We start from the raw sequence: 22,025 nt of genomic DNA, 5'->3' as shown, positions 1-22,025 counted from the left end.
CAGATAAGGCCAATTGGCTAATAGGTTTCTTTGAGCAGTGCTCAGGGGGAGGAGGTCCTACCCTCTGAATGTGTCCAGAGATCGCAGCCTCTTGCTGGGGTTGGGTGGTGGAGGGAGGATGTTGTCAGTAACTGGTGCCACTATCCTGCCGGGGGAGCCCAGTTCCTGCATGATGAAAGCTAATATCAACTCTGTTCAACTGGAGGCATACACACTTCTGCACATAAGTTACAAACAAAATGGTTTATGTATTTTAATGTACTTATAGTACCATCTTGGCTAACAGGAAACATGCCCTCCACACAAACACTTACAGAGTTGATGAGCCTCTCTGTCTCCATGGAGCCACTAATTCGGAAGAGGACAGCCTTCACCACATCAAGCCTGGACAGGAAGCGACCAACCAGTTCAGAAATAATTATACAATAAACACAAGCTCACTGCTCACACTTGAGACACAAGAATGCCTCAAAATCTCTTTTTAAAATCTAATGAAATCAGGCTATAATCTCATACATTGTGTGTAGATTTGGTTTGTTTTTTGTATGTACACAATACTGCGGAACCAATAAAATGATCTTACTTACCGCAATACTGTTTTTCCAATGGCAAACACCACGGCCAGTCCAGCAAAGATAAGAAAAGCTACCAGGATGGCTGCGTGGAAAGAGTGGCTTGTTATCCAAACATGGCTTTGTGCAGCATCAGAACACTTGGACATAATGTCCGCGTCATACGAGCTTGGAATGAATGCATTTACGTGAGTGAGACTCACGCATGTAGCTGTTGACGGGGTCTCCTTGAGTCACAACAGAGCAGTTGACCACTGAGGAGTCATTCAGATTCTTCACCCATAGAGAGTAGTTCCCATGCTCCCCGAAGTGGAATGGAACCCTGCAAATAGGAAACGATAATGCTGACCACAGCAAATGTGTTTTCATACATCCTCTGTTCAGGTGCAGCATGTCCATGCCGTTTAACTTACGTGCAGAGTCCCAGGCTGAGCGGTGTGCTGTTGAGCTGCAGTGTAATTTCATGCTGTGTGCTCACGACGAAGTCCACTGAACTGGGCTGGCCAGGCCTGGGCCCTTCAGGTACCACCCCCAGCTGCTGGTACAAACACTAGCACGCACAGATCCAGATCAGAACACCACAGTGTGAGAAACAACTCTTTCAGCATTGAGTTGGGTGTGAGAGCCTACCTGGTAGCAGTGCTCTGACTTCCAGGACACCACCACCGTTTTGTCCAGCTCATTGTTGACTGTCAGAATTGCCTCATCCATCTTCAGGATTCTTTGCTTGTGATGAGGGAAGCCAGCTGGAGATTAAAAAAAAAAAATGGCAGTAGATCAGATATTAGCAAATCAATTTGTTGATAATGTGCAGAAAAGATGCTACAGCCTGCAGGGTAGCTGACCACACCCAAATGTGAAGCCACTCATCACTGAATTTACATTATGAACATTATCCATTTAATCAGAAACCCATAGCACTATGGTTGCTACTGAGCTGGTTAGAACCAAGTGCATGAAGCAATCCCAGCTGCGTGCTGGCAAACATATTCTACAAATCACAGAAATCATACCGTGAAGGCTTTGCAGAGGCTACAGCTGTGCAACTAGCTTTCTTTAGCTTACCTCAAACCTATGGTCCACTATCGCTATGAACGAGGAACCTATTCCATGGCAAAGTGTGTGGGAGCTAAATGGGTTCCGAGAGTGGGAAAAATAATCCTGTCCAATCTAACTGCAAGCTACAGCTAGTCAGCTAACGCTGCCGCCTGGAAGAGGAGGAAAGCATGTGAGACAGCTGGAATTATGGCTGCCGAGCCCAATGGTCACATGCTGAGCTAATCCCTAAACTACCCCCAGGAGGGAAGTTCAAACGACTGGAGCTCCTTCTCCTCAGACTGTCAAACTGTTTCCTTAGGTCGGTGGTGTGGTGTCTTCTTCTACAGTTAGCCCTGAGCTAACACATTTTATGATCCAGTGATTAAATACTTAAATACCAATCTTCAGTCGGTTGTTGAAATCTGTTCTTGTTGCTGCCATTTGAACACATAAAAAGGTGAAAATTAAGCTGGACGTGAGGTAATTAGCTATAGCTACGTTAGCTATGAAGCGATAGTCTGTCATTAGTTTTCACTTGAAAAGAGTCCCGGATACTTACAGGCAGATGTTTCAGCTGTCAGCGGCACCACGCAAACGGCCACAACCAAAGCAATGGCAGACACAGCAAACATGTCATATTTCTCTGGCTGTGTCATTTCTTTCTGTCTTGCTTTCACTCCCACGACTGAAGATGTATCTTTAGACTTTTTTGGCTTCCTCTTTGCCATGGCAATTGCCACTTCCGACCTTTCCTTGTTTTGACATTGTAGGGGGAGCGATGAGGGACAAAGTACATTATTGACGCTACCTGTTAGCTGCCCTCAACGGGTCACTGCCTATGGATCAATCCCGTTATATACTTGCTTTTTTAAAGAACTACTGAGGCAACCACAAACGGATGGTAGCGTGTGTGATGAACGTAAATCAAACTGTTCCCTCGTTGTTTTTGGTGTTGTACATAGTCAGTGATTGAGGAACTTAGCCCACATAAGATCTCACAAATCAATAATAACGCAATAATGATGATGATGTAGGTCAACACACATTTAAAGCGTCACTGCTTGATAATTTCGAACAGACTAGAAAGGTTTTGCAAATGAGCAGTACTGTTTTCCATTGCACTTCAAGACTGTCATCACACAGAGGAAAATCAGGCCCATGTCTTTTATTAACTCGGCTGACGCATGCGCACACCGTATGATAGTAAGGACTCGAAATCGATAGTCGAGTGAGTCAACGGCGTCTCCCACCGGACTTTTCTATCACAATGGCAGATAAACAAAATGCTCAGAAAAGGTAATTTTAATGTTAGCCCATTAATAACGTTTAACTGTGAAGCTGCATATGAACTAGAAAGAAAACGGCGATTAAACGGCCATAATTAAGTAACCTTGCACCTAGTTAGTTTAGACGACAAAGCGACTTGGGTAGTTAGCATTGTTGGCTAACGTTGTCACCCACCCATTTTCACTATTTTCTGTCATGTCTTCGGTCTCGCCTTTACTCTCTTGCAGTGTCAAAATAGCCGCTGGAGCAGTAGTTTGTGTTGAAAGTGAAATTAGAGGAGATGTCACCATAGGTAAGATGCTTGCTTTTGGTCAGTCGCAAGTACTTAACTGCTGACTTGACAAAAGTTGCATTATACCTTAAATTGGATCAGACTCATAACTGCTTTTACGTTACGTTACCTTTTAAATGATATCTTCTCAGGTCCTAGGACAGTTGTCCACCCAAAAGCTCGTATCATTGCTGAGGCAGGACCCATCGTGATTGGAGAGGGCAATTTGATCGAGGAACAAGCTCTAATCATTAATGGGTAACTTTAAATCCCTTTTACTGTACATCACTGTTACACATACAAGATGGGTAATATTGGCATAAGTTGGCCTGTCTAAGTTTCATCCTTATCTGCATCATAATGATTACAAGGTTGCTTTTTCTGCCCTACAGGTACCCAGAAAACATCACACCCGAGTCTGAGGTGGAACCTAAGACAATGACCATTGGCATGAACAATGTATTTGAGGTTGGCTGTGGTATCCTTTTGACTTGCCTGACTGGTCTTATTCTATTAGTCAAATGATGTCGCATTCTAACCATTTTATGAATCTCAGCTGTCAAAAATAAATTTAGCCTTAGCTGACATCTAATAGTATCACAAGCCCTGAAAATAGGGGACAACAACGTGATTGAATCTAAAGGTGGGATATTTTGGAGTCTTTTTTTTTGGCTTTGTGTGTACATTTGTCTGTGCGTGACTCAAATCTGCAGAGAAACATGGAGAATTGACATGAGGTCACTCACCGTGTCAAATATCCTCTGTTCTGCTGTCTAGCTGACGTCGGTAGGAATGTAATCCTCACCAGTGGCTGTATCATTGGAGCCTTCTGTCAGGTCAACACCTGTGAAGTCATACCTGAGAACACGGTTATCTACGGCTCCGGATGTATGAGGCGGGTTCAGACGGAGAGACCACAGGTATGGATAAGCACACCTGTGATGCGATGAGCTTTTTTCCATTACATTTTATGGGTATGGGTGGATCATTGAAATGTAGGGTTGATTTGTCAGAGAGGTGTTGATTTAACTCTATGGATAACTAGAGGCTGCAGTTTGTGGTGGTGTTTTAGTAGATTGCATAGTAATTGCACAGATTTTAGTGCCAGTCCACCCACCTCTTGAATTTGGCCTCTCTATATACAATGACTATTTAATAATTCTGGCCACTTCATTTCTGACCAGCATCAAAGCTGGAACATTGTCATTCTGGTAAACATAATACTGTATGTGAACATGTATTTACAGTGGCGGGTTCCCAGAGCAGACCTGTCCTACAAGTTAAATAATAAAAGAAATCTGTGAAATGCATAGTACACAGAAGTATGTGTTGAAGTTTGATTAGGCCAGCCTCTGTTTTTACAGCCCTCTGCTAACATTAACACTGGAGGTACCTCTAGGTCAGCGCTTCTCAATTCCGGTCCTCGGGCCCCACTGCCCTGCATGTTTTGGATGTTTCCCTCCTCCGCCACACCTGATTCAAATGATCAGCTCATCATCAAGCTCTGCAGTGACCTGATAACGAGCCACTCATTTGAATCAGGTGTGTTTGAGCAGGAAACAGGTCTCAAACTCATTCCACAAAGGGCCGAGTGGCTGAAGGTTTTCTTTCCAACCAAGCAGCAGCACACCAGACTTGACTCATTTCATTACCTGATCTCAGTCTTCAGACAGCTGATTGGTCAGACTGCGTGCTCTTGATTGGTTAGAGGAAAAACCTGCAGCCACACGGCCCTTTGTGGAATGAGTTTGAGACGCCTGATCTAAAACATGCAGGGCAGTGGGACCTGAGGACCGGAATTGAGAAACACTGACCTAGATGGTCCTACGAGAGTTTTCTCATTACTGCCTACAGCCTCATGCAGAGGGAGTCAGGGCACCATAAGTTTAACAAACTGTACCAAAATTAATGGTACTGATTTGTAGTTTTTAATTTCCATTGGGCATTTTTTCCATAGTCGCCTCAACCTGTCCAGGAAAACACTATAAATCTTAGTTTGTCAGGTCTGCTGTAGTCGTCAGCAGTGGTGCAAGTTTTCCAAACATGGCCGGTGTCTGAGCTTATAAACATGTTTGTTTTGTGGTCTTTACAGCCCCAGACTCTTCAGCTCGACTTCCTGATGAAGATTTTGCCAAACTACCACCATTTGAAGAAAACCGTTAAAGCAGGCCATAGTGCCAGCTAAAATTGAACTGAATGCTTTTTAAGTTGACTTGTAAATGGCTTGCAGACCTGTATTTAAATAGGTTGTTGGAAAGAAGCATGAGTGTATATAATTATATAATATGTACCTAGCTTCATCAGTGCTTTTTCTCACTTACTGATAAGTATTTTCTACTCAAACCGCAACAGCTGATTAAGCATTTCATCTTTATCTTGCTGTGCTGATGTACCCTTTTCTATGATTAATTAAATAACCTCAAAAATGCTGATGGCGTGCTCCACGTACTGATTTATGATCACTGGAATTTCATCAATAGGTTGAAAATAGCACAGTAAGGATACATATAATGTAGTGGTATTTGTGGTAGTGGTAAGCAACTAACTGACAGAACAGTTACTGCAGTGCATGTAAATCAAGCAACGAGGCAGTATCCTGTAACAGAGTTGTTTATTAAAATAAGTTCAAAAAGTTTTTGTATTTTTAAACCACTGTGCCACAGTGCTGCAAAGTCAAAGAATTTAAATAATATGAAATTCCACGAGAAGTAATGTTTCAAGCTGGATGAGAGACCTCAATGTGATGCACCGTACAACACAAGCCTGTCTTCAGCAATTCCTACTGAAAGGAGGGAAGGATGCCCATACAAGTAAAACCTTCCACGCACGCACACACACACACACACACGCGCACCTCTTTGCAATATTCTAAATAAAATGAAAAACTTACTTACACTCTCGAACCTCATTTACATTGTAACACCATGGCTGTAGCGCCTTTCGGTGCTCTTAATGGTCTCAGTGCTCTTTTCCTCCAATGTCCTTCAGTCATCACTGAAAATAAACTAACAAGGATTCCTTGCGCACTCCACTCAATATAAGAGCACTGAGAGGAGTGCAAAGGAAGGAAGAGAAGCTAATTTGTCATGAGAAAGTCTTCGTAGCGTAGTGTGGCCAGGGTCTCCTTCTCCTGCCGTTTCTGATTTACAGACTGTACATCACCCCTCTGAGGGACAGGTTTTCACTTCTTAGCCGGCACCCCCTCTGAATAGTCCTCCAGGACACCTGCCAAATGGTTGTTGTGGGTCTTGAAGGTTCTCTTCCTCTGCCCACCTTGCTTCTTCCTCTTTTGAACGGGTAGCTGCAGGGAGCACAGAAACACAATCGGCACACGGTAAGATTAAAGTACAAATGGCAACATTTAGCCTTTGATTTTACTGAAACAAATCAGGGCTCAAAATTTGGAAAGTCAGAATGAAAGTCAAGCAGATGGGAGAGCAGAGGACACGGACCACTTTCTTTGGTCCTGTTTCTTGCATGGAGGAGATGCCTTGTTTCTTGAGGTACTCCTCAATCTTCTCCTCATCCATGGAGTCAACTGGAACGCTTCTCCACAGTTTCTGGAATTCTACAACGGAAAGAAGTTTTTGAGCCGGAAGTACGCCGATTCAAACATATCAAATAACAAAGCAAACTAAATGTCGGCTGTTAAAGGTGTAATAAACATCATCATTGTCAAATACTATCAAAAGATGGACTTCAATACATCTTTTTATGACATGTTTTTAGAACTTCATGATCATCATGATGCAGCTGTCAGTGTCTGGGGGGAAGAACAGTAACAATGTCCACATTAAATCAACATTAAAAAAAAAAAAGCAATATAATCATATGCTGAGATGCATGCGGAAGGGTTTCAGATCAGTCTCAGACATTATTTATCAAGGACAGAGCATGTTACTAAAAATGAATCAAAATATGCCACAGATAGGAACGGCCGACTAACTTTCATCTGCAGTCTGATGCTGAGCATGTTAAAAGGCTCTGCCCGCAGAGATGAAACATCAGCATCGAGGGATCGTTGCTTCTGTTAAATGTGAGCCTGAGGCTGCTGATGTGCATGTCCTCGACCAACAGCAGGCAGCAGTGAGTTACTCATTACTTTTTTGGTTTTACTGACATATTACGATGCTCAGCACACAGCAGACGTTTTGTGAAGCATTCTCTGTCTGTCTGTTTAAATCTACATGAAAAGGCTCTTCACAGCCATGGTCCCAGGCTGGTGTTCTCCCATATTCTGCCCAGAGTAGACCTTCTGTGATGCCACGTTCATGAAATATTCCCATGTTTACGACTAGCAAGCATTAATGTCACAGGACAGCTCGAGACAGTTGGTCAAATGAGGCCGTAAAATATTGTGCTTATTTTTAATCTGGCCAGCTTAATTTTATAAGGTAAAGCCTGACTATAATCTTTGTTGTTGGAGGCTGAAGACAATTTAAACACTGAACTGATTCTCAACACCAACAGCAGCCAGATCCTTTCAATGCACAGACAGACTGACAGCCAAGATAACAGCAGACAGACAGCGCGACGGAAAGCCATATCACAGCTGGCTGACGAAGCGTACTCGGGCTCACCTTCATCTACGATAAACTGGCAGTGTTTGTCATTGTAGAACAGGATCTTCTTCTTATCTGGTCTTGTCACAAAGATGATCTGATCCCCCAAAGCCTGTGAACACACGAGAGATCACGTCTCTGCTAATATATTCAGTGTTCACTCATCATACAAAAGGTGAGAGACAGAAGCGTATTTTTTATGCACAGACATTCATCAGCTTTAGCATATGTCCTGTTTATCGTCTGTTACCTTGATGGCCTTGGCCGAGTTGGGCAGCCCCTCCTCTACGTCGTCCAGCAGCACCCCTCCCAGGCCCAGCTGGTCGTGTTTGTCCAGCAGCCTCAGTAAGGCTTTCTTATCTTTCAGGTTGTACTTGGGCTTAAAGCCATACGTCCCATCCCGGACGTCAATTTTCGGGTTGTTGACCAAGGCCTGAGATTGGCAGAGAGTGAAGGAGCAGATGTCAGGTTATAAACCTCTAGTTCAGTACTTGACCTTCTAGGATATGTGCATATGTATTTTTTTGTGTGTAAGTATAATATGAATAAAAAAAACTTGCAAACCTTAATACTTTTCATTCCATTTGTGCCTTTTATCTCTCCCAAACGTGCACACTTTGCACTGATTTTAAGCTACAGTCACTCCAAATTTTCCTTGAGCTCATGCAGTTTTTACTATTAAGAGGAGTATCTTAACCAAGATATTGAACGTTGTACGATGCATGTTATCAGCACCATCACTCAGCTTCTACTCAGACGCTTCCGTCTTTTGCAATGTAGGCAGTAAAACACACACAAACAGACCTCAGTCATGAGCCACTGTTTCTGTTTCATGCTGATGTCAAGGAGTTTGGTCTCATCCAGAATCTCATCCAGGGTTAAGAAGTGTGTGTCACCATTCTGATGCCTTGTCTGAGAGTTAAGGACAGAAAAGCACATGGATTTACAGACAGAAAACGCACATACAGAGTCAACAAAGTCAAAATAAAAATTCTTAGTGTTTATCTTAAAATATGTTCTTATTTACTTACTTATAAATTTCCCACACCTCTGACAGGGTTTTAGCCAAATGTCTACAGTGATTTTGTGCCTTACATCCAGAGTGTCAGGTTATTTTACACAGTTTAAATCTTTGCGTATTCAACAGATGGCACATAAAATGCACACATTAAAAGAAAATCTGTCAATGTGAGTGTGAGTTCTGCACTGAGGGATGAGTCAGACAGCTCGTGTGACGAGGCCTGGCTGCCTCTCTGCAGAGCCACAGCATGACAAACAAGCTGTTAACGTTCCTAAAAGAAAGACCGGGCACCAAATGTTACGCAGCGGACACAACTGACTCACTGGACTGACACAACAGACAACAAGAGAAGCTTTTACAGACTTTTGATGGCGATGACGACAAGCTTAGAATTAAGTTGATGCTGTTGTGACAGCTCAAATCCACTTAAGTCCATGAGCCCGAAACACACCTTTGTCTAACCGTGCTCATTTGCAGAGGCAAAAATTTGAAAGATGAATACACTCACAGCTATAATTGATGGAGAGAAGTCCTTTTGTACAAGACAAAACATCTCTCGAGGCTTACCTTCATGTAATTGACTATCTTTGCTAGGCAGCCAAACTTGTACCCAGAGCTCGCCTTGATGTTAAAGTTGCCATTACTGGACTCTGTGTGGAAAAAGAGAAAAGAGCAGCTTTAGGACAGACAAAAGCCACAGCTTTTTGTTGATAAACCAGTTTAAAAAACAATAATGATTGTGTCAAAACCAGCATGAGGCAAAAACCAAGTCACATGATTTCTATGAGGTCATTAATCTTTATTTAATCTGTCTTAAATTTTAATTGCATGCGTTATTCTACATTTTTCATATTGTCAAAAACACTTTAGTTCATCTCTTAATACTTTCCTACCCTATCTTTGGCACTAAGGCATTGTAATTTCCCTAAATTGTGGGGCGCTGTAGTTTTGAATCAACCTTTATTGATGGCAGTAGGACAGAGTGTGTGATGGATGAAGGAACATGTGAGGCAGTGCAACAATGTGCCTCACTGATTGGAGCTCAAACCTTGTTGTTGGATCAGTTGTTAGTTTTGGTGTCTTCATGGGATTTGTTTATAACGCAACAAAAATATTCTAAAAATACAGCAGGAGACACAAGGAGAGTAATCTGGTAAGAATGAACTGAGGTCCAGCCTGGTCCTGTTCTCTGTTGGAGTCAAATAATGCTGCTTTCCCCCTGCAGAGTGTCTGAGGACTGGACTCAGCGCTCGCCAATCAAAGCTGAAAACAGACACTGAATCATGAATGATTCATGGTGTGGGCGGGAGCTTCTGTTGCTGTGAGCTGCACTGTGGGCGGGACACAGGAAGTGTGACAGGCCGATTAACGAATGGTGCAGAGGCAGGGCTAAACGAAAGGAGCCAATGATGGAGGGGAGCCCATGCCGTTCGGCGGAGACGTGAAGAGCTGCAAGGAGTGGCGGAGGGAGTGAGCGAGTGCACGAGTGGCGGCTGAGAGTGCATGAGAGTGCCGAGGAGGAAAACAGGTCAAGGAGTGAACGCAGAGCAGGGAGAGAGGGGAAGACGGAGCGATAGGTGGAGCACCAAAAAAAAAAAAAGGGGGGAGTGCATCTGTTGACTTGCATCTTCTACAGACTGAGAGAGACACAGGTGAGTCTGCAGATTTTTCAGAACAGCATCATCAGAATAATGTATGCGTGCTTGACATGATCAACAGATCATATAAATGCACAGTATTCATTTAAGCTGCAGGCTGTGGGCTGGTTTCGGCCTCACTGTGTAGCTATGACTACTGTTTATGTGAGTAATCCAGCATTTACAGGGTAAATCATACATATTTAAATGCAGCAGATCCTTTTCGGAGCCAAATCCTTCTGCATTAGAGAAACAGAAAAGTGCACATCATGCATGTAGCGGTCGTAAAAATGTAATTTATCTTCTATAATCAGATATAATAAGATCTTTAGGTGGCAACTGTAATATTTAGGCCGAGACTGAGCAAACACGCAATGGATTAAATAAACATGGATCTGTCTGCCTGCACTCTTCCAGCTTGAATAGCAAGCATCAGAAACTCTGTGTGTTTTTCTGCCTCTGTATATGTGCTCATATACATCTCATCTGTGTTTGTGCATCACTCGGTGGAAACTGCAGCTCTCAAGACAAATCAATGAGGGGACTGACAGCTGTGAGGAGCCGGCCAGGGGGCATTAGTAGTGTATAAGTGTGTGTGGGTGTGTGTGTGTGTGTGTGTGTGTGTGTGTGTGTGTGTGTGTGTGTGTGTGTGTGTGTGTGTGTGTGTGTGTGTGTGTTTGGTGAGAGGCAGCTGCTGTGTGGCCCGAAAGCAATATCTGCTTCTGAAACACCTTTAAGAGGCTGGCTGGGGTGGGGCTCATTTAGGGTGAGATAACAGATGCTGTCGGGAGCCAGTCTGTCCTTATGAGTGTGACTGCTCTGGCAAAGGAAGCGGGGGGGTGGGGGGGTGGGGGAACAATATCAGGCAAGACAAATTGGTAAGAGGTTGTTGTCATGGCAATGAATTGAAGTTAAGTTGATATTGTGAGCTGGGACTGGGGTAAGAGGATGTTAAATGGGGAACAGGGAGTCGAGTTGCATCAACTGAGAAGTAAATACCACAAAACATTCACCACATTCTGTACACACTGTAAACAGATGTGCTTCAGCCCACGCTGCCAAAAACCAATTACCAGTGAACAGTAAATGTGGTTAACTGGGTGTGACTGGTTATTATTACACTGTGATGATATTATTATTTCACAGTGTGCCAGTAGTTTTTCTGAATGCAGGAAAGGTGAAATTGGTACCTTGAACTACACACTGGCTAAACTGAATTTACAACAAATTGATTAATTCCATAAAGCACAGGCATATTCTTTGGAGACAAAACAAAACCGAAACTAACCCATGCTTAAAATTTGAAAGAATGCTGTTATTGGAAAATATATGCACTGTAGCAGCTTCTTTAAGGAGACAATCCCACAGAAATAGGCTTGGTCACCTGAATTTTTCCGATTATTTGTCATTTATGCTTTGAAATAAAAGGTAGCCTGAGCTTCACGTCAAGCTGATTAAAACAAAATACATACACACGCACACAAAAATGAAATTTTGAATTTCCTGTCCCACATTATGGAAGAAATGCCATCCGGTATTATGCCGAGTTATGCAAGACAATAACTTGGACACTTTGGCCTCCTGAGGTGAAAATGCGTTCTCACTTCAGACAACTGAGGCCACTACAACAATGGGCTCTATCACATTACAATTTGAGGTTATGTGAAAAACAATGTTAAAATCACGCAAGGGGTATTCATCTTTTCCTGCAAGTGCACTACAGTACAATATCATACATACATACAGGTCAGACCAACTCACCACACACACACACACACACACACACACACACACACACACACACACACACACACACACACACACACACACACACACACACACACACACACACACACACACACACACACACACACACACACACACACACACACACACACACAGGGTTAGCCTTGTGTAAAGCGATGCACTTATGCCCCTCTTCCTCAACTCTTATCTGCGGTTCACTCAAGTAATCTGGGTCAGCTTCCTTGTGATTGTGTATGCGATACAAAAATGTCTGTCTGTGACTGTGCGTGCATGTGCATATGTGTGTTTAGGACTCGCGCGCGCGTGTGTGTGTGTGGGCAGAGATACTGGCACGCTCTTTCCCTGAGGATTTAAAATGCTCGGCTTTGGCTGAAAATGTGAAAAGATAGCTGAAGAGAGACAAATGGCCTGATATGGAGCACATGTGCACAACATGTTTTAACTTCACTGAACTAGATTGCGATTCCTTAACTACGACATTTTTGTCGGGCCTGATGGCTGATGAATCTCAAGCCAAGTTTAGGTGCCACATTTCACTGTGCAGCTATCCTTCTCTACCAGGCTTTTAACTCTATTTTTGTACTGAGCAGATGGTCTCAGTAGGGTTTATGCTTTTTTGCAATATAACCTTTTGCTCTAATAACACAGCGTCTTCTCATTTTACTAAAAATCTGTTCTGCAGGCCAGGATTTATTTTGTGCACAAACTGACACTGCAGTTCATTCATTCATTTTACAGCATGATACCCTCTGTGACTGATAATGATGTCGTGCTATCATAATCTCATTAGAGCAAATTACCTAAGAGAAGCCCTGATGGTTTGGGGAAAAGAAATGGCTTTCTCACTCTGTCTGTGGTCTCCAGTGAGACTATATCTTTGTCAAACAGTACATTAGCTGTGCAAAAGTGAAAACGTGAATATCATCATCTGTAGAGATTTGACCTCTTCTTTTTATTCAGTTTTTTTTATCTGGCACTACAGAACCCAGTTTTCAAATATTTGAGCTCACTCAGGAGTCAGAGCATCCTAAATATTACGCTTAAGAGACCAGTTCTTCTACTACTTTCATTCTCTCACCATGGCAACATGTATTTTACAACCACCACTCTGTAATTTGGTCTCCCTAATGCTGTCGGCACCTAGCAGTGAAACCCAGCACCAAACACCATCGCAGGCATTAACAATCTGTCTTCCTTCTCTGTTTTTGTTGCTTTAAACCAGAAACCATGGCCAACCTCACTACCACTATAAACCCAAGCAATCTCCCATGGCATGCAGAGGCAGTCCCTCTCTCCCACGTCTCCTTGCAGGTCCAGGAGGTCTACCCTTTCCATGATGGCTGGAATGTGGCCTGCTTCATCATCCTTCTGCTCTTCATCCTCACTGTTCTGTCTCTGGCTGCCTTGGCTGTGCTCTATGAGCTACTGGACTGTGGGTGCTGCGCCAAAGGGAAGACACATCAGCAGCTACAGGAGGAGGGGCCGGCAAGCTGCAGCAAGCTCATGACCAGCATTTGCAAAGAGCCGGAATCCCACACTGAGGTGGTATAAGGGCAGCAAGGATGAAGATGAGGGAGAGTGGGAGTTTTCACTGCTGAACTGGGCAATAACACAGCGTTGACCCCAATGCCCCAAGAAAAGAACTTCTAAAACTGCCCATTAGTGGTTCAATTGTGCAAAGTTAAGTGGATGCAGAGGGAAGAGACTGGCTAAAGTGCAATGTTAAAAAAAAAAAAAAAAAAGGAAGGGTCACCATTTTGGAGCAAATTTAATTCCATTTTCATTTCAGTTAGGAGGCAATCTTCACACATTTACATCCACTACCACTTAACACACACACAGAGCAGACCCTGAGAGCCATGTTCTACATCAAAAGTACTTCCAGAGGAAAGACAAAGCACGTAAGTGGCCTAGTAATAACGGTACTAAAAAAATGGTACTAAAGGTGCGGCTGGAAAAATTTGACAACATGAGAAAACACTAATCAGACCCACTACCACTATCAATATCATCTCGTCTGACGAAACCTGCCCTGTTTGTACTGCACGCACTTGTGACCTGCTGGATGCAAATGAGCTTCTATGACACGTGGTAAAATGTTGTAAACAGACAGAAAATGCTGTCCAAACCTAAGGACTTCCCAACGGGACCCAAGACACAACAAATAAATGATCAAGCTTAGTTGGACAGCATCATCGCTTTGGACAAAGCCTGTGTTTCTCTGTTGTTTAGCAAACTGTATGCCAGTGTTTAGCATTGCAACATTATCTCATGACAAGCGACACTTGATTGCTGCACAGTGATGTTTTTGATCATGTCATGTTGAGCACAATGTATGATTTCATATGCCTTACCACAAAATGCCTAATAAATTGTCACTGAATTATGTACTGGAGGTTTTTTTCTGCAAAAATAACAGACACATAAAGGGAATAGGAAGGGGAAGATACACAAAGCACTCCAGAGTAGTGCTTAACATAAATGGTAGTCTTTGGCAGTGAAACTCTCAAAGTACAGTACTCACTGACTACAATAATTTGTGCTGACACTGGGGTTTGCCTGCCTTGCTGTGCTAGAGCTGCTCCAGCAGGCACAGACCAAGACAAATGTAGTTCATGTTGGCCACAAACAACCTTGTCATATGAGCTCCTATTAGTGTGGACTTCTACCAAACAAACACAGTTACCATTTCTGTACTCGAGTGTGTGCATGTGTGTTGAACATGTTGGTGATCACACTGCAGCTTTCTAATTATTCCTCAAAAGCATATCTTGGGTCTTTAGCCATTTCATTCAATTAAACTCTCGGCTCACTGGTATTCCTCACATTATTTGGTTTTAACAATGGCCTGGTGTCAAAATGTGTGTCAAAAATGATAAAAAAGCTCAGTTTTTCTCATGTTTTTCTCTAATACTGTTAAAGTGTTGACAGAATCCTGAGGTATGTAAGAGTGTTGCACTTCTTATTCACTGTATGCTGGATGCAATTGAAGATGGGTTACTGTATTTATCTGTTTGCATGATGGCTCTGTTGTTTTACTGTCACTACAAATAAACACAAGCACAATGATGATAACGTTTGTTTATATTAGCTTACTGACAGTAACATGATGGTGCAGCATCTGGATGTCAGCTTTAATGGAGAGCAGGATTTTCTGTGAGATTAGAGGGTTGTGATGGCAGTAGCTCTGGGAATGAAGATGTACCCGAGGCTCCTAATGAGGAGGGATTTGATTTGTCTGATGTATAAATCAGATCATATTAAAGCAGAACTGGAGCATGAGAATGATGTAGCTAGCTCAGATGTCATGAGCTCCGAATGGAATGAGATACGGTGCGAGTAGCAGTCTCAAGAAGTAGTTAGGGCTGATGTGGGACCTTATAGTTTCTTCAATTGCCTCAACCTTACTTCTATAAATATGCAAGTCGTTTTCCTGGACAGATTTCTGGAGAGCCACAAGATCTCACGATCATCCTGTAAAAGCTGGGACTTCTGGAACTCCAACAAAAACACCAGAATTGCCCCTTCTGTCCATCCACACTCAACCACAAGGCGGCGTCCACAGTGTGCACAACCATGTTCCAATGACCACAGGCAAGCTATGTGATTACTGTGATGACCAAATTGGGTTTGGTAGGTGTCAGTTTATGAGAAGTAACAGTAGCCTATGTGTAAGATTATGCAGAATAAAAATGAAATATGGCAGGATGTCTTGAAATATAAGAAAAACACGTGGTCTGACATCTATAGAAGACTGTAAAACTTTCAGTATGGCAAAAATACCTATTTTTTTTGTGTTTGGTATTGTTAATATGCTCCGCCAAGTTTACAGCAATGTGATTTTAATATGGACTTATATTGACTATTCATGCAAAGAAAATCATTCTGACATGTACAGTGATTATGTAGATACAGAACTGTGATTCATTAAAACCAAAAGACGGAAGAAGGATGCCTGTGAATATTCTCATTCATCCAGGTCATTGTAAGCTTCAGGGCATTCAATCGATCGCAACTTTTCCAAGACAAACTGACAAAGTCCTGTTGCGATCGATTGAATGCCCTGAAGCATGGAAGAAGGATGTTTTGTAATTTATGTTATTTTTAAAGCTGTTTTCTGATCATGAAGTCATCATGAAAATGTTCATTGGTGTGTCCCTTTTCATATTTACAAGTGCAGTGGTGATGGGCACCAGCATCATGTGTTAAAATGATACTGTATGTCAACAGCACTGCAGCTTCCATCCCTACACAATCCACCAACACCAGAAAGAGGCCATTCACTTTAACAGTCATTCACAGTTTCAAAAGTCTTCTTCACTTACCAGCACTATGTTTGGATCCCGAGGAGCTCTCCTTGTCAACTTTGGGCTTCTTCTTCTTGTGTGAGCCTGAGTCTGAGGCAGCCTGTCTCTTCTCTACAGCTGGAGTGGACAGAGCTCTTTTCTTGAACAGCTCCCTCTCCCTCAGTAGGGCTGGATCCATCCTGGCTGACACGGCACAAAATATATCAAACACAGTAATAATGAGATGAGAATGTTGTTTGTGAGATTTTAAATCATCAAAGATGTCTGTTTGTCCATGTACAAGGTGACTGAAAAGATAATCTGTTTCTATATTGGTACGGAAAAGATGAAACAGTAACCACACATGGATTGACCTGTTTGGGGGATCTGGGATTAAACATGTGCTGCAGAGACCCTACAGACACCCTCCACTCTGCTCTCTGTGCATTCATGTTCTCTGTTGCCTCCAAGTTCCCTTCAAGTACAGTGTACAAAGAGCACTACACGTGGGAGCTTCATTATTTCTGCAGTCACAGACCAACCAGTACTTCGGCAATACGATTTGAAACACATTTATTTAAGAATATGCACCATCTGAGCACAACACTACATTTTAATAATCAGCATTTTGACAAATGGTTCCTAAATAAAATATGACCAACTAACAATCAATGAACCTGGGGCCTTTGGGGGGCTTTTGATCATCTAGCCTTAGATGCAAACGGTTTAAAACAATTTGAAATTGCTTTCTCCCTTTGTACCACTCGACCAGCAAACAGTAGCTACAGCTAGAGATAAACTAGCCTCAGAGAGGAGAAAGCCCCCAAAATGTAACAGTTAAACATACGTTAGCATAAACGTTAGCTAGTTCGTTTGCCAACCGGGTTATAAGTTAACTATATAGCCGGCATTGTTCCAAGTTAGCCTAACGTCGGTGCTTTATTGAGTAAACGTAAACACACAAAATAGCAATTGCTAACGTTATCTAGTTAGTGTAACGTTGCTTAACTGCATTCAATATTTGAATTACACAGCATAACATAAATAAGCAAACGTAACGACTGGCTTCTTAGTTAGCGTTAGCTTGACGATTTGTTCAATGTTATGTTAGTGAACGTTACCTGACACTTTGTTCCTGTTCTCAGAGAAAGAGACGAGTTAGTCCAGGAGGACTTATTTCGGACGATATCGCACAGATATGCTTTCTTCGGCAATTTACTGCTTTAACTTGCTCAAAGATGAGAGAAGTTAACGTTAGCCGACTAACTTCACATACAAAATATCTCTTTTTTTCCTCATGCTTCACTTCCGCTGTTGTTCGATGTGTCGGATATCGACAGATAATCCTTGGTGACGTCATCACGTATGATAATTCACAATTAGAAAAAGACAACAAATAGTTTTGGATGAAAGAAAAGCAACTATTTAAAACGAATTGTTACATAACAGATGAGAAAACCTATATGATGATATGAAGAAACAGGATATTCTAAAAGAAGAGGCAGATTTAGAAGGAGCTCAGAACAGTTTCATGTGTTTCATGTGTATATTTCGCTGGTCCATGAAAATGTTAGGGTTTTCCTCAAAGTCAAATTAACTACATTGCAATGCATTGCAAGGATCTCTCACTCATTATATTAAAATATAGGCCTACTTCTGAGAAAGGACATGCAAGAAGAAATTTTCTCAGTAGGACTGCTGGGTGTAATTCTTCAATCACTGCACCTGTGGTTATCTCAGATACTGTCTACAAACCCTGACAAATGCTTTTTATCTCCAGGGAGTTAATGGCACAAGAGCTCCACATGGTGGTTCCGTTATGCTACTGCCTCGCACATGCACATTTCTGTTCTTTTCCCTTCCTGCAAGTTAGTGTAAAGGTAATGGCAGGGTGAATATTTGAGGCAGGGTTTAGTATCATAGGAAATTATCTGTGGCCTCCAAGGGCAATTATTTCAACCCAATTTTATTAAAAAAAATGGTTTGGCTGAGGCTGCACGGTGGCGCAGCAGGTAGTGCGTGTGCCTCACAGCAAGAAGGTTGCCGGTTCGATCCCCGGGTCAGGGGGGGCCTTTCTGTGTGAAGTTCTTGTGCATGTTCTTCCCGTGCATGCGTGGGTTCTCTCCGGCTACTCCGGCTTCCTCCCACAGACCAAAAACATGCTCATTAGGTTAATTGATGACTCTAAATTGTCCGTAGGTGTGAGTGTGAATGGTTGTTTGTCTTTGCATGTTGCCCTGCAATCGGCTGGCGACTGGTTCAGGGTGTACCCCGCCTCTCGCCCGTTGAAGCTGGGTTAGGCTCCAGCCCCCCCGCAACCCCGAAAGGGATAGGCGGTATAGATAATGGATGGATGGATGGTTTGGCTGACTGAAAGTGGTGTTTTTTTAGTCTGGAGTAACTGTCGTGATTTTAAGGATAAGCCTGTAGAAGCTCTCTATTCTGACTCAAGTTGAAAGTAAAAAGTATTTCCAAACTCAACATGAATGGCATTTTCAGTGCAGGTGTATTACAGACGTGTGATCAGAAACAAGGCAACAAACAAAAGATCAAACTGAGGGAAGAAGAGACTATGCTGATGTACTACCACCTGTACACTGCTTTCATGCTGCCTGGTCAGCGATCTTCACGACATACCACAACACAACAGGTGCCAAACGAGTCCAAGTGTCAAGTTTATGCTCAAGTGTCTGTTTATTTGTGGTTTCATTAGTTAAAAATATAGTTAATATACAGTCAAGAGTACAAAACTGACAAAACATCAAAATTAAACATCTAAAGAGCATCAAAACCTCAGCGCAGTAAAACACCTGCATTTGTTCAAGTGAAGGAGAAACATGACATCTGCAGTTTAATTGTGTGCAAAGTTGCAGATTGCAGTGATGAAAACGCTGCCATCCCCCGGTGTTAGAACGGATGCTGCAGCTTTGTAGTTTTCCAGGGATTAATGTATGGAAGCAAACCCCGCAGGAGTTTAAATGTTAGGCCCTCACAGCACTTTTAAGCCCATCTGTGTCCTCTGGCATCCTTTCAAAGAAAAATTCCACTCCCTACAGGAACTGACTGTTATTATATGCCTATAGTGCAACTTTAGCCATGGCTGAGGCTATAATCTATTCATCACATTGATTAATGAATATGATTTAGCCTTACTTGTCGCTACTCACTGCATTCAAAGATGTTCTATGCGGCAGGCTGGGACTGGTGAAAGTTTAAAAAGGCCATAATGTCCGCACTATAGAGACGGCTGTTATGAAACTGAGTACATCAGTTCATCCTGCTGAAGCTTGACTTTGCTGACTGAAGAGGGAAGGCAACACTGCCACTGGGTATATTCAGGTGAGAGAAGAGGTGAGATAAGGCCGCAGAATAACCAAGTCACTAAAAGCAAATAGAGAGCTAAGCACTCAGAAGCAGCAGAGCGTGGCATATAAACTACAGAGCAGAGCTGGACCGTGGCATTCAGCTCAAACTGTGAGAGGGGAATAGAGGGCATTTTTCCCAAATTAGTTCTCAATTCCTGCACATGCATAAGCTTTCACGCATGGATTAATTGGCCCAGGATTTAACATAAAAGATGTCCCCTCAATTTATGCAAGAATTATGCAGTAACTTGTTCCTGAAAGCTCCTTAAATACCAACATAAAGAACATGAACAGATTGTAAGAGTGTTTTCTTTGGGAATTCAATTGCTTTGCGAGGTGAGGTGCATCGAACCTTTGTTCCATAGTATTTCTGAGTCAGTGGTCTGTCATGTTTGGTAGGCTGCACATTAAAGATCCTGAAAACTTTAGCATAAAAAATGAGCTAATCTGCTTCATCTGTGATCAAATAACACACTAGATTCAACCCAATCATAATCTGATTGATAAGATATTAAATCCTTATTAGTACATAGAGGTACATGACTCTTTACAGAGGCCTATTTCAAACTGGTGAGGGGGAAAAAAAAGAAAAGAAAAAGAGCAACTGTTGTAACTTCAGCAGAAAACAGTGTCGTCAAGAAGGACCTCATCGCTTATAGTACAAAGATGATGAAGTAAATGATTTTCCAAGCCTTTAAAGAGATCTGGACAAATATCTTCAATACAGTCATTGTGGAAATGATATGACTCACACGTCTTAGCGGCCAATCTGAACACATGGCCCTCCCTGCCTAAGGAAGGTGTGTGATTACGAATGGGTAAAATAACAACAGAAATCAAATCAAAAAGTGTGTAGTGATACATCCATTCACACGCGAGGCACAGATGCTGCACTGAAGTTGTTTTTACAACCCTCAGTGAGAGAAAATGCCCCAAACTGAAACCGCATTTCCTTCTCTTTATCCAAACTGTACGCTGTCTGTTTATCCTTTATGCATTTGTTATTAGGACGTTAGCCTGTAAAGCAAGCAGGGTGCAACCACTCTCTGATTACTTTGGTGGATTTAGTTTTTGATGTGTATTCTCTCTTTTATGCACTGCACAAAACACTGTAGCATAGAAAGTTCTTCCACAGGGATATGAAAATTTGAATAGGAGTACGTGTGTGTGTGTGTGCATAATTTGTGTACACTAGTTGGACATTTCTGGTCTAAACTCAAAAGCCTCAGATGTCGATATCAAAAAAAAAAAAAAAAAAAAATCTATATGACCTCTGGTCTGTGTGTGGGTCTGTGGGTGAGTGGACACAGATCCTTGGTTGGGCGCACTGTTATACAAATATTACAGAAGTCTTTACGTGCAGGTATGGGACATAAAAGCATCTGTTCATCCAACTTTCAGATGCTCATGTGGATCATGGAACAAATTAGCATCTCCAAAACTCATAATTAATGATTCAGCAGGCCAGTCAAAGTGGCGAGCCCACATGAATGATTAAATATGTGCTAACCTAATTTTGGGCCTAATCCATAATGAATGAATTACACTGTTTAGACACAGCAGAGAGAGAATGGAAAAGAGAGGGAGAAGATAGACATCAGAGAATAGCGAGACTTATGAAGTGACAAACATAAATTATTCTGCTTCGGATGGCTCGGCCTCGCCATCGCTTCAGCTGCAGTCACATTCAGGCCACAGCAACCTGGGTAAATTTAAGGTTTAAGCATGACCAATTAGACGGATGCTGTCACGATGGAGTCAACTGAGCTGGAGAATGAATTAGATTCATTTCAGGAGTCACTGCGTTCTCTTTGTTATTCTGCGGAGGTTCACTGTTTTGTTGTTTTTCACAGCTAAAACTGTAAGAGATGGTTATTTATTAGCAAGGCTCTGTGCGTGTACGGGGGACAGGGATGAGAGGGATTTCGTGTCCGTGTGCTACAGTAGCAGAAAGTAAGAGAGAGAGAGAGTCAGCGCTGTAATCTAGAGGTGAGGAGTAATATCAAAGAGAAGAGACGAGTGAAATCCTGGAGCCGCAGCCAACCAGCACAAATCCCTGTGGAGGAGAAAATCTCAAAGTGACAGCTTTCAATTACAACAGTATGAGGAAGTGTGTGTGTGTGTGTGTGTGTGTGTGTGTGTGTGTGTGTGTGTGTGCGCGTGCGTGCGTGTGTGTGTACGTGTGTGTGCACTACCTGTCAGCACTTCTGGGCTTCACT

The 22,025-nt window shown here is 42.5% G+C and overlaps 4 protein-coding genes across 6 annotated transcripts in view; 2 read left to right on the top strand and 2 right to left on the bottom strand.

Moving 5' to 3' along the window:
* Positions 1-22,025, bottom strand: part of hgsnat (heparan-alpha-glucosaminide N-acetyltransferase) — a 102,274-nt gene that overhangs the window by 6,135 nt on the left and 74,114 nt on the right. Inside the window, exons 1-7 of one of the 3 annotated variants that reach the window (XM_070984602.1) lie at positions 2,170-2,384; positions 1,203-1,318; positions 986-1,122; positions 776-894; positions 588-657; positions 315-384; positions 62-165 (exon numbers count right to left, since the gene is read on the bottom strand). In XM_070984602.1, coding sequence (XP_070840703.1) covers positions 62-165; positions 315-384; positions 588-657; positions 776-894; positions 986-1,122; positions 1,203-1,318; positions 2,170-2,338 — 785 coding nt within the window. In that variant the 5' untranslated portion in view covers positions 2,339-2,384. Of the gene's footprint in view, positions 1-61; positions 166-314; positions 385-587; positions 658-775; positions 895-985; positions 1,123-1,202; positions 1,319-1,637; positions 1,891-2,169; positions 2,385-22,025 lie in introns of those variants that run through there. The other 2 variants (XM_070984611.1, XM_070984621.1) reach the window with 2 other exon arrangements.
* Positions 2,831-5,600, top strand: LOC139347391 (dynactin subunit 6-like). Its single transcript, XM_070986962.1, has 7 exons — positions 2,831-2,906; positions 3,125-3,189; positions 3,321-3,426; positions 3,561-3,646; positions 3,764-3,811; positions 3,946-4,088; positions 5,261-5,600. Exons 1-7 carry the CDS (start codon positions 2,878-2,880, stop codon positions 5,351-5,353), a joined length of 570 nt encoding a protein of 189 aa, XP_070843063.1. The 5' UTR covers positions 2,831-2,877; the 3' UTR covers positions 5,354-5,600.
* On the bottom strand, positions 5,763-17,769 carry gtf2e2 (general transcription factor IIE, polypeptide 2, beta). The gene is made up of 8 exons (XM_070986950.1): positions 17,563-17,769; positions 16,481-16,645; positions 9,319-9,401; positions 8,535-8,642; positions 7,981-8,163; positions 7,749-7,842; positions 6,621-6,736; positions 5,763-6,469 (listed from the first exon to the last, which is right to left on the bottom strand). The coding sequence occupies exons 2-8, from the start codon at positions 16,638-16,640 to the stop codon at positions 6,350-6,352; spliced, it is 864 nt and encodes a 287-aa protein (XP_070843051.1). The 5' UTR covers positions 16,641-16,645; positions 17,563-17,769; the 3' UTR covers positions 5,763-6,349.
* On the top strand, positions 10,266-14,541 carry smim18 (small integral membrane protein 18). Its single transcript, XM_070991673.1, has 2 exons — positions 10,266-10,403; positions 13,378-14,541. The coding sequence occupies exon 2, from the start codon at positions 13,383-13,385 to the stop codon at positions 13,704-13,706; it is 324 nt and encodes a 107-aa protein (XP_070847774.1). The 5' UTR covers positions 10,266-10,403; positions 13,378-13,382; the 3' UTR covers positions 13,707-14,541.

This window comes from Chaetodon trifascialis, chromosome 2, assembly GCF_039877785.1.
Source record: "Chaetodon trifascialis isolate fChaTrf1 chromosome 2, fChaTrf1.hap1, whole genome shotgun sequence".
Taxonomy (NCBI): domain Eukaryota; kingdom Metazoa; phylum Chordata; class Actinopteri; order Chaetodontiformes; family Chaetodontidae; genus Chaetodon; species Chaetodon trifascialis.
This window is presented reverse-complemented; position numbering and strand designations above follow the sequence as displayed.

Bases quoted from the DNA above. Each gene is read 5' to 3' on its own strand.
- LOC139347391 (XM_070986962.1), top strand. From the start codon at position 2,878: ATGGCAGATAAACAAAATGCTCAGAAAAG. The intron at 3,190-3,320 runs GTAAGATGCTTG...ATATCTTCTCAG, and splicing joins TAGAGGAGATGTCACCATAG to GTCCTAGGACAGTTGTCCAC. The intron at 3,812-3,945 runs GTGGGATATTTT...TCTGCTGTCTAG, and splicing joins CAACGTGATTGAATCTAAAG to CTGACGTCGGTAGGAATGTA.
- smim18 (XM_070991673.1), top strand. From the start codon at position 13,383: ATGGCCAACCTCACTACCACTATAAACCCAAGCAATCTCCCATGGCAT.
- gtf2e2 (XM_070986950.1), bottom strand. From the start codon at position 16,640: ATGGATCCAGCCCTACTGAGGGAGAGGGAGCTGTTCAAGAAAAGAGCT. The intron at 8,643-9,318 runs GTAAGCCTCGAG...CTTAACTCTCAG, and splicing joins AGATAGTCAATTACATGAAG to ACAAGGCATCAGAATGGTGA. The intron at 6,737-7,748 runs GTGAGCCCGAGT...TTTCCGTTGTAG, and splicing joins CCAGTTTATCGTAGATGAAG to AATTCCAGAAACTGTGGAGA.